The sequence below is a fragment of the Sinocyclocheilus rhinocerous genome, unplaced genomic scaffold (genome assembly GCF_001515625.1).
Source record: "Sinocyclocheilus rhinocerous isolate Xijiao unplaced genomic scaffold, SAMN03320098_v1.1 scaffold4514, whole genome shotgun sequence".
Lineage (NCBI taxonomy): Eukaryota > Metazoa > Chordata > Actinopteri > Cypriniformes > Cyprinidae > Sinocyclocheilus > Sinocyclocheilus rhinocerous.
The window spans coordinates 133,560-145,169 of record NW_015634824.1 but is presented as its reverse complement, the minus strand read 5'-3'; the positions used below and the strand labels follow the sequence as shown (position 1 = coordinate 145,169).

Here is an 11,610-nt window from a genome sequence, read left to right as displayed (position 1 = left end):
CTATTTAAAATAACTGCTTTCGATTGGAATATATTTTAAAATGTAATTTATTTCTGTGATCAAAAAGCTGAATTTTCAGCATCATTCCTGCAGTCTTCAGTGTCACATGGTCCTTCAGAAATCATCCTAATATGCTCATTTGCTGTTCAAGAAACATATCTGTTGTTGTTATTATTATTATTATCAATATTTAAAACAGTTGAGTACATCAGAATTTTTTGATAAATAGAAACATCCAAAGATCAGCATTTATCTGAAATAAAAAGCTTTTGTAACATTATACATGCACTATACCAAAAGCTTGGAGTCAGTATTTTTTATTTGGGGGGTGGGGAATAAAGATTTCTATTTCAGATGAATGCTGTTCTTCTGAACGTTCTATTCAACAAAGAAACCCGAAATCTGTTTCCAACGTAATAATAATAATAATAATAATAATAATAATAATAATCAATGTTTCTTGAGCAGCAAATCAGTATAGTAGAATGATTTCTGAAGGATCATGTGACACTGAAGACTGGAGGAATGATGCTGAAAATTCAGCTTTGAAATCACAGGAATAAATTACATTTTAAAATATATTCAAATAGAAATCAGTCATTTTAAATAATAAAAATATTTCACAATATTGCAATTTTTTGCTGTATTTTGGATCAAATAAATGCAGGCGTGGTGAGCAGAAGAGAATTCTTTTAAAAAACATTAAAAATCTTACTGATCAAAACCTTTTGACTGGTAGTATTAGAACACAATTTCTATAGTGCCTAAATGTCAAAATTAGTACAATATATTTGTTGAAAAAGTCTATACTGAACATTACACTTTGTATTCATCTAATCTTAACCTAGATATGAATGTTTCCTCTCAACGATTTCACTTCCAATCACTGAACATTTAACATCCCTCTGGATTTGATATAAATGCCTTCCTTTCTCCTCTCTATCCCACCTCTCTTGCCACATTTGATTTATTGTCTTCCATATCACACTTTTAACCTCTGCTTTACTTACTTGCATTTCTATGTTTCCTTTTGTTAACGCCGTTTTAGCCAATTTATCTGCCATTTCATTTCCCCTTATCTCTACATGTCCTGGTACCCATAAAAATTTTATCTGCCTATCTTGATTAGATATTCTTGCCACTGACTGTAGGACTTCAAACAGTATATCTTGCCAACTTTTTAATTAGAATGACCTTCCTTATACTTGCTAAAACTGATGATGAATCTGAACAAACCAAAACTTTATGCTGCCCTGTCTTTTCCACCCATCGTACAGCAATTAATATTGCCAGCATTTCCACTGTATAAACTCCTAACATATTAGGTATTCGTTCTTCTATTAATTCCAACTCCTTTACTTGGAAGCACCACACTCAATCCTGTTACTTCCGTCTTTCCTGTGGCTTCACCGCTGAATGGCAGTTTAGAACGCGATGAGCGATACAGTCATATATATATACAGTGCCTTGCGAAAGTATTCATACCCCTTAATTTTTTGTACATTTTGTTATGTTGCTGCCTTATGATAAACTTCTTTAAATTACTTTTTTTCCACATCAATCTACACTCAATACACCATACTGACAAAGCAAAAACAGAATAGTCACAACTTTGTAAATTTATTAAAAATAAAAAACTGAAATAAGTACATTGAATAAGTATTCATGAGGTTTCTCCAGAAATATTTGATTGGGTTCAATCCCAGGCTGTGGCTGGGCCACTCAAGGACATTCACAGAGTTGTCTATAAGCCACTCTTGCTGTGTGCTTAGGGTCATTGTCCTGTTGGGAGGTGAACCTTCGGCCCAGTCTTAGGTTCTGAATGCTCTGGACTGGGTTTTCATTAAGGCTATCTCTATATTTTGCGGCACTGGGCGTTTCTTCTACTGGGTTTTTGCTCTGATATGCATTATTAGCTGTTGGACCTTTTATTAAGACGTGTGTGCCATTCCAAATCATACCCATTCAATTGAATTTGCCACAGGTTAACTTGACTTGAAGTGTAGTAATATCTACAAGAAAAATGAATGCTCCTGAGCTCAATTTCAACTATCCCAGGTATGAATACTTATGCAATGGAATCATTTTTGTTTTTTATTTTTAATAAATTTGCAAAGATGTTAAAAACATGTTTTTTTGCTTGACAATTATGGTGTATGGAGTGTAGATTGATGTGGGAAAAAACTAATTTAAAGCAGGTTAACATAAGGCAGCAACAAAACAAAATGTGAAAAAATGAAGGGGTATGAATACATTCACAAGGCACTGTAGTGGCTAGTGGCTGTATTACAGAGTGGAAATGGTAAATAATCCTCTGCTGCCATCTAGTGGTTACAGTGGGAATATCATGATATTCATTTCAACAGTACTTGTATTTCTACCAGGTGGCACTGCAGACATCTTCCACTTAAGCATGACAATTTTCCATGAATTATCTCTATAAGTAAAAATGAAAAGAAAGAAAAAAGAAAGAAAATGCAGATGAAATTACCTAACTAAAAACTGAGCAGTATTACATGTGTTTGAAGAAAATTTGGCTGCTAAAATAAATAAAAAAACTACTTGTTCTACTGTCTGGGGTCAGCCATTAGAAGTTAATGGGGATGTTATACAACACACTTTTATTTTTTTCACCATTTTTTCACCACTTCACCATTTTTTTTGTATCTTTCCATGCCCAAGTTAGTTAAAGGAACACTCCACTATTTTTGAAAATAGGCTAATTTTCAATTTTTCAGGCGCTGATGATCTAGATTCAATTATCTATGCTAAGCTACAGCTAAAAGTGCTACCGCCAGACCCAGAGATCGGCTGAATGGATTCGAAAACGGTAAAACTCAACTGTTTAATAGGGGAGTTTGAAAAATGAGCCTATTTTCAAAAATAGTGGAGTGTTCCTTTAATGGTCTTTTGGTCATTGACTTAAGAAGTTTTCTGTTGGAGTTAGTCTCATGTGCTAGCATACAGGGGGGCACCAACACTGATCTTGCATACCCCACATGACCCTGGACGGAGTCTCCAGAACGCATGCTGTTAAGGCTCTTTCACACGGAACGCAGCATGCGGTAAACCTGCCTGGCTCACGTTCACCCGGTCCGCCCTTTGAACACAAGAGACACTTTATAATAACTTTCATTAATAAATCATTAACAAACATTATGTATTGCTTAACGCATCATTAGTTAATATATTCACATCTAGAAATGTGAAATAATGTGCTTGTTAATGTTGACTAATATATGTATTAAACCTAATAATTAACATTTCATGTTAAAATGCTTACAAATGTCATTAAACTTCTAATTCATATGATCATGCACATCTTGAAAATCTACAAATGATTTTAACAGATGTTATACAGTGATTAAAAGCTTTTGTTAATGCACAACCCCTTTGCTGCTGTTGAGGTGTGATACGGGACAGGTTTGGTGGTATGGGTACGTTTAAGGTTGAGTAAGTGGTCAACAAGTGTACAGGGGTCAATTTGATTACTATAAGGGAACACACTTCAATCTGTTTATATTGCATTGCTTTGATAAATGAAGTATTTCCCCTCCTGTTGATGTATGACTCAAGGAATATTCTGTTTACTGATACACAATAGTATACTAATATAAGTGTTGAGGTGATAAAAACATGTTTTGCGTGTGATATGTCTTTACCAAGCATTTAGCTAAACTTAACTAACCACCCTTTACGCAAACATTGTTAAAGTAGCTAAAAGTTCAGTGCCAATAAAGATACTAAAAAAACATAAAGGTACTAATTATCAGTAAAGGTTTATAAACATTTACAATTGATGAATAGTTTCCACTTTAGATTGGGTACTGCAAAAACATTAACAAATTATTAATAAATGGTTTAAGATGTGCAAATAGTAAAAGTCAACACAACAAACAAAGACCAAATATATGACCTTTACAGACTGTGATTAGGAGCTAATGAATATATTAACATGAATAGTTTGTGAAGTATCTATAAGCTATATTTTCACAACATTTGTAAATGTAAAAATGAGCATTAGCTAATATGTGAACTGAAGTTTAATGACATTTGTAAGCGTTCAAAAGTAGGGGAGAGTGGGACGGTCGCAACATGGCTTATTTCTTCAATCAGGAATGAGCTACAGTGCTGATATTCATACTGCACATGCTCAATCAGCCCCTTAACCTTCCTGGATGAAATCAGGCACATGTGACCATTCCTTCTACAAATAATAATTTTCATGGTAAAAAAAGTATTTTTTTTTAATCATCAGATTTTTTTTGTCATACTGTCAAACTTGTCAAACATATGATTTATATCTGTTTTCTTAGTTTCTAATAGGCAGGGCGCCCTCTGGCTTCCAGTATAAAATTGTAATTACATTTTGTGTGTACAGAGATACAAAGATAATATTTTTCTCTAAAGAAACAGGATTTTTTGTCTCTTAGTGGATGCATAAGATTCCCTGAATTATCGTCATTGATATTGTTACCGCAATAAATACCAGAAATTACCGTGATATATTTTTAAGCCCATATCGCCCATCCCTACCCTAAAACAAAATCTGTGTAAAAAGTAACACTATGTCCAATGCCATTGTACTACCACAGTAAGCAAGAGTGGGGACGGTTGCAACGGGGGGCAGTTGCAGCATTGTTTTTTTTCTTCAAGCAGGAATAAGCTACAGTGATAATATTCATACTGCACATGCTCTTTTAGCCCCTCATCCTTCCTGGAAAAAATCAGCCACATGTGACCATTCCTTCTACAAAAAAAAATTAAATAATAATAATAATTTCCATGGTAAAAAAAGTATTTTTTTTTAATCATCAGATTTTTTTTGTCATACTGTCAAACTTGTCAAACATATGATTTATATCTGTTTTCTTAGTTTCTAATAGGCATAGTTAGCATGTGTCAAAGATATTGTGTCAAGCTAATATACCAAGTTTTGTCACGGCTGTCAGTGTGGGGACAGTTGCAACACGTTGTTGCAATGCTGTCCCTTACCACGACATTGATGTAAAAGCTTGCCATAACATTGCATAATTATAATTTTATGGATTAATAAAGAACTCCTTTAAATAGTTAGGTATTTCTCCTTTTTTAAGTAAATTTGGACTCATTTCAAAAGTGGACTTAAGTCAGTTCCATAAAATGGTAGATTTGTCTAATTTGAATTTTAAAAAGTAAGACTGATTACCACTGTTAACTGCTAGTTGATCAAACTAGTTCTTAAGACAGTCTTAAAATAGTGCACTGTAAAAAAAATTCAGTAAAATTTACGGTAAAAAAACGGCAGATGTGGTTGCCAGAATTTTACCATAAAAAAATACGGTAGCAACGTTTTAGGTTTTACGGTTTTAACTTAAATTTACAGTTAAATACCATAATTTCATTAACTGATATAATGTTAATATACCAACCTATTGAAGTACGGAAATATGTTTTGTACCTCTGATAACCACCAAATGCAGGTGCTGATGAGAAAGTCACATGATGAACCAAAGCCCATCACAAGCAGCTTTTAAATAATAACATATATAGAAGGTGCACAGTGTCATTCACACAAACACTAAACACCATCATGGTAACACACATGAAACTGAAATAATGCAATAAACATTCATTTAACAACATTAGGTGTAACACACAACCCTAATATACAAAACTGATAAGAAAAAACTAAGAAGAAACAGTTATTTCAACAACAAAAAAACATAAAATTTGAAATGTAACGCAGGGAATTCTGGAAATGTCAATTTACGGTTATTCACTGTAAATTATACGGTCTTTTTCACTTCCAAAAACGGTATACTACCGTAAAATTAATGTCCAATACATGTAATGTCCAATACAGTTTTCCACCGTATATAGTAGGGGAATTTACCATTAACCATTTAACAGGTTTTTACTGTAGCATTTTTACAGTCTTGTACCGTTAAATTCACGGTCATTTTTTACAGTGTGGCTATGTTTATGCAATGGCCTCAGTTCAGTAACCTTTCACAGATGTTAACAGAAGTAGGCTATTATTAAATTTCAGTGTCTTGATTCTGATTAAATTCATATTTTGTAGTTCAAATGTATTGTAATAATTAACCAAGACATGGTTGTTACTTGAAAATGTGTAAGACTGATTTATATAGTGTGTGTTATTGGTAGCAGCTGTGTGTGATTGGTTTCAGGTGAGCTTGTGATTAGTACAATGGAGCATGGGAAATGTAGTCCAGGGTGATGTGTAACAGTCTGTGTAGTGTGAGACCTCTGGTGGTGAGTGAACGGAAGTTTATAGACCGGATTCGTGACAGTCTATGCCCAAATAAAATAAAGAAATTGCAAAATGATATTTAAGAATTGTTTTAATTACATTTTAATGAATGTTGCAACTGCCCCTGTGGACTGTTGCAATCGTCCTCTGTTGTGGGGTCAGTTGCAACATTTGACTTTGTCTATTCAAGTATCATTTGTAATCAACGGGTCGGTACAGTAACTAATGATGAACGTGTAGTTTGCAGAGAAGCATTTCAGTTGCTCACGGTGTTCACCCAAAAATTTAAATTGAACATAAAAGAAGATACTTTGAAGAATGTGGGTAACCAAACAATTTCTGGTCCCCAATGACTCAGATAGTATATTTTTTCCCTACTATGGAAGTTACTGGGGACCAGCAGCTGTTTAGTTACCCACATTCTTCAAAGTAGCCTATCTTCTTTTGTGTTCAACAGAAGAAAGAACTTTATGCAGGTTTAGAACAACCTAAGTAAATTATGACAGAATTTTCATTTTTGGGTGAACCATACCTTTAAAGTGACAGACACATCCATGCTTCTAAAGGTATCGGCCTATTGTTTTATTAAAATAAATAACTCTAGACTTCACGTCCCCTCATAGTTTTCCAGAGGGTGCCCAGCCTTATGTCAGCTTCTTTCTCTGTGATTCCTCTGGGCCTGCTTCACATGCGGCCCCTCCAATATTGGCTCAAAGGTGGAGTCTCAAGTCCCACGGAGGAGCTCCGGAAGGATAAAAGAAGGAGTGACGACAGTGAAGAACGAGAGAGGACCAGGCCTTGACTATTTATGTTGTTGTTTTATTATGTTTTATGCGGCAGTCGTCTGTGAGGGGCTGCCGCTTTTACTTTCGTTTTGTGTTCGTTTATTTGATTATTTAAGTTTTATGTTTAAATGTTCGCCGGTTCCCACCTTCTTATTCCTTGAGCTACGAACTTTGTTATAATTATTATTATTAAATATACTTTGGACAGTTTCAAGCCCTTTTCCTGTCAGTATTATTTATTTTAGCACATTACGATTTTATTTATTTATTTATTTTTTATTTCTATTCATTTTTTTTTGTTTGACCCCAAATGGACTTTGCATATAATTAAAATGTTTTCCCTTTACCTCAATAGCAAAAAACTTTCTGACTGTATGATTGTTCTACAGCCCAAAAAAGTAGAATGATATTATATAGAATCTCCCCTTGCACTATTTTCAGGTTTAACTGTAACCATAATGAGGCATAATTGCAAAAACTGGTACCTCAGTACAAATTAAGTGGTAAACTTTGACAAAATATGATTTCAACTGTTATAATAGAGATTTTAGAATGTCTAAATATAAATCCAAAAGCAGAAGCTATTAGTGAGTATGGGCCAATCCGCATTTGATTTTCGGCTTTAGCAATTGTACATCGCATGTACACTCGAAAACAGAGTGCACTGTGGGTGTAAAGAGAGAACAGATGTAGGGAATGAAGTTGTTCACTTAGAATTCTGACACCACTACAAAATATTGTGCATATTAAGCATAATAACGTTAAGGTGTGGGGATTTTGGTGTGTTTTGAATCCAATATTGTATCAAGCGCCTATTTAGAACAGTTTTGTATAGTCAGTAATAAAATTAATTATACAAAGTTCACATTATCAATCAAATGGAACACATATTAATAATGACTTCAAATGAAACAAAACTTGAGTCTACACACAGGGCTCATTTAATGCTTTTATTAAATGTAAGAGTAAACACATTTGAAATTCTTATGTGAGGAAGTACATCAAATAATCAAATTATTAGAGATTTTAGTGAATATTGATAAGGTGATTACACAAAGTATGGAGCTATATGTATATTTTGTAATAGAATCAGAAAAGATTATTTAGACAAAATAATGCACAGTATGTGTTACCCCTGTTTAAAATCATTGAGCAAAGTGCCATTTGGACCAGAAATGGAAATGGACCAGAGGAAAAAAGGCTCAAACAAGATAATTAAATGTAGAACAACTGACACATTGCTGGTAAAATCAGAAAAAGACCAGCCAAAAACAATCTGTCTTGACACGCAGATCACAGATCGGATTCTTGAATATTCACTTTGATATCAGTGTAAATGATGCCTTTGTATCGGCCCTTGGTTTCATACTGTACCACACTGCTGTTCTTGCAAGTGATCTTCACTGTGCCAGTGTAAGGCAGGTCAGACACAGCTCTGCCGATGGTGATGTCAACATCCACCATCTTTTTAGGTGGCACATTTATAGTGTAAGACAGAGTTTCCTTTCTCTCATCTGTCTGCTCCAGACTATAGGTGCTTTCTGATCCAACACTGAAACTGTATCCTGTAGAAACGTCTACAACCTCTGGAATCCCTGCCTTCACTTCCACACTAAATGTTGCTGCAAAGCTGTTACTCATCGACCATGAAGATTTTTTGGTCAATGTCTTTGAGGTTTCAATTTTTTGTGGTTGCTCGGCAGAAGAGCCGTTTCTGTAAGTGACAGATTTGATCTCTTCCACCGTCATCTTTGGTATCAGTTGGTTTATTGTGGGATAGTTGACATTGGTGAGAACTGTTGATTGAACCGCATTGAGAAACATGAATCCCATGCAGTCAAATATCTTCACCAGATCTTCCTTCAACTCCCAAACAATAACCAGAGCCAACATCGATGGGATATTCTGTTTTTAAACCCCAGCTTGTCATCAATGCAAAAAATTCTCCACCCTTGTTGGTCTTGAATTTGATGGCTCCAAGACGTTTTCCTGCTCCGTTCCCCCAGAGGGACAGTGAGGTGAAACACTCACCAGGCCTGAACTTGTACTCTTGATACGGTCCGGCTGGTTTTCCAAAGGTATCACTTCTGCCATCTGAAAGCCAAACCTTGACAGCCTTCACCTGAGATCCTCCCACCCAGACCCCGATCTTCTCTAAACTGGCACCATTGTCCTCACCCGTAAATGAAAATGAAGAACCTCCTCCACCACCAATTTTATACAGAGTTGTTGGGTAGGACATCTTTGAAGTAAATAGATCTGAAAGTTACATCACAGATCAATATTATCATTGGCAATCAAAAATATTATATATTACTAGTACATGTCCCTTGAGTATTAATTTTTAAAATCAATATGCATTTTCCCCCCCAATTGTTTTGAGGTAATTTAGAATTTATTTTTCTTTCATTAAGTATATAAAGTTTATAAAATCAATAAGCATTTTTTCCCACAATTGCTTTGAGGTAATTTAGAATTTATTTTTCTTTCATATGTTACATAAAGCATAACCATTCTATAGAAGTGCTTCCCAAACCTGTTTCTGGAGGGTTATCAGCAGTACACATTTTTGGATTTCTTTCTTATCTGACCCTTCCATTTCAGGCCTTAGAGTCTCTATTAATAAACCGACAAACTGAATCAGCTGTGTTTAACAGAAAATGTTCACGGTTGACATGCATCTAGGAACAGGGTTGGAATACATGGATGTGTAATCCTGTAATAATGCCATGCAAAGTATAATAAGCTGTAAACTTCATGAATGACATCTTAAGTGCTCGTCACTGGAAACATACTCACATACTGTAGATGACTGTAGTCTGATGAACTTCTCAAGATCAGCTCGTCTGATAAAAGCCAGAAAAGTGATGTATGTGATCAGGATGCTGCTTAAATAGAGCTCCAAAGGGGGCAGGTGATACCTGGAAAAACACCAAGACACCCTGCGTCAATGTAATCAGCAATGTAATCAGTGTTTGAATATGAAAATAAGGTTTCCAACACACTTTAAAGCACCATACTTAGGGTATGTGGATTTTTTAAAACTAATTTAACATTTGATTGAACTATTTAATGTAGAACAACTCTGATGGATTTATAAAATTAAATCTAAAATGTTTAAGAGTATCTATTAAGTAGTTTCACTGGCAACAAATTGTCGATTAATCATTATTCTTCTTTTGTGCTCCATGAGGGCAGAAAATCATACAGGTTTGGAACGACATGAGGGTGAGTAAATAATGACATGATTTTGGGGGGAAATGGATATTTTTGGGATTAATTTATTTCTCAGGTCATCTTAATGGTTTGGAAAGACTGCCCTCCACTCTCCAATATCTGTTGACATAACACAACTAGTTCAAAGAAAACCCTTCCCCAATTCTACTTTTGCATATTTTGCATTCATATTTGCATTCAGACCTAACCTTTTATTTATATTGCAAAACAGGTTTCTGCATACCTTTTATTTTGAATGTACAATCATTTCACACCATGTTCTACTTAGAGCTGTTCATGTCCTTGGACCGGGAACTGTGCGTTTCTATGGCAACACTATCAAAAGATGCCTAAATTAATCTGCAGCAGTCAGGCACAGTCACGTGGTACAAGTAGAAGCTCTCAGAAAATTCCCAGATTACATATGGTCATTATGAGTTCTACAAGGACATGAATTATAAGATGTGTCAGTACAAGATATTTTCAGTTAAGACAGCTTGAACATGCATTTTAGTCTGAGACTGGCCTGTGAATCCGGGGGATATGTTAATGTTTATATAACGTTAGCTGTGCTCTCTTTTCACAATTATGAGGTCCATACATACACTTCCAAAGCATCTCTTCCATTTCTTCTTCCTTCCAAAACAAGATGGTCATTAAGAGGGTTCTGAACCTAGATAGAACAGAAGTATATTCATCCGTTTTTGTATTTATACCGTTAATTAATTTAAACGTACTCTTTCAAACAACAGCCATGTCTATTAAACGTGGTCGTTAAATTATTGCACTCACCATATTAGCGCCACCATCGTCTCCTCCGCTGCAATCGCGGCTGCTGTATGAGTAAAATTAACTTACACTCCTCATAAACAACATCGAGTGAAAAAGAAATAGGAAAAGACGAAAATAATCTCAGTCGATCTTGCTGGTCCGAGGTTCAAGCGTGGTTTTGTCCGCTGCAGGCGCGTGAGAAAGCTAACGTTAGCTAACGGATGAGAAATGTCCCGTCGTTTAGACAAACAATTTTCACAGATCACAGTCTCTCGAGGAAAATACATACAACTAACTTATCTAAAACAAAGTTTCCACCTTCTCATCCACAGCTCGTTGAATTCCCACACAATCACGGTGACAAAATGGCGTCGTTAACTGACTCGCAGCACCAGTGTGAGGAGGCGTGGTCATGATATAAACTTAATAATATTAAATTAATCTAACCTTGATATTTTACATTCGTCAAAACAAATATGTCTTAGTTGAGCTCTTAATAAAAAAAATATTTATATTTATCAATGTTTTGAACTAAAAAAATATTACTTGAAAAATAAAACAAATAATGGTAAATTTAATTGA

The 11,610-nt window shown here is 34.9% G+C and overlaps 1 protein-coding gene across 1 annotated transcript; it reads right to left on the bottom strand.

Moving 5' to 3' along the window:
* Window positions 1-7,977: 7,977 nt before the first annotated feature.
* Window positions 7,978-9,902, bottom strand: LOC107745955 (natterin-like protein). The gene is given in 3 exon segments (XM_016559988.1): window positions 7,978-8,880; window positions 8,882-9,300; window positions 9,841-9,902. Coding segments are annotated over 2 exon segments (948 nt in total). The 5' UTR covers window positions 9,284-9,300; window positions 9,841-9,902; the 3' UTR covers window positions 7,978-8,334.
* Between the last annotated feature and the right edge of the window lie 1,708 nt (window positions 9,903-11,610).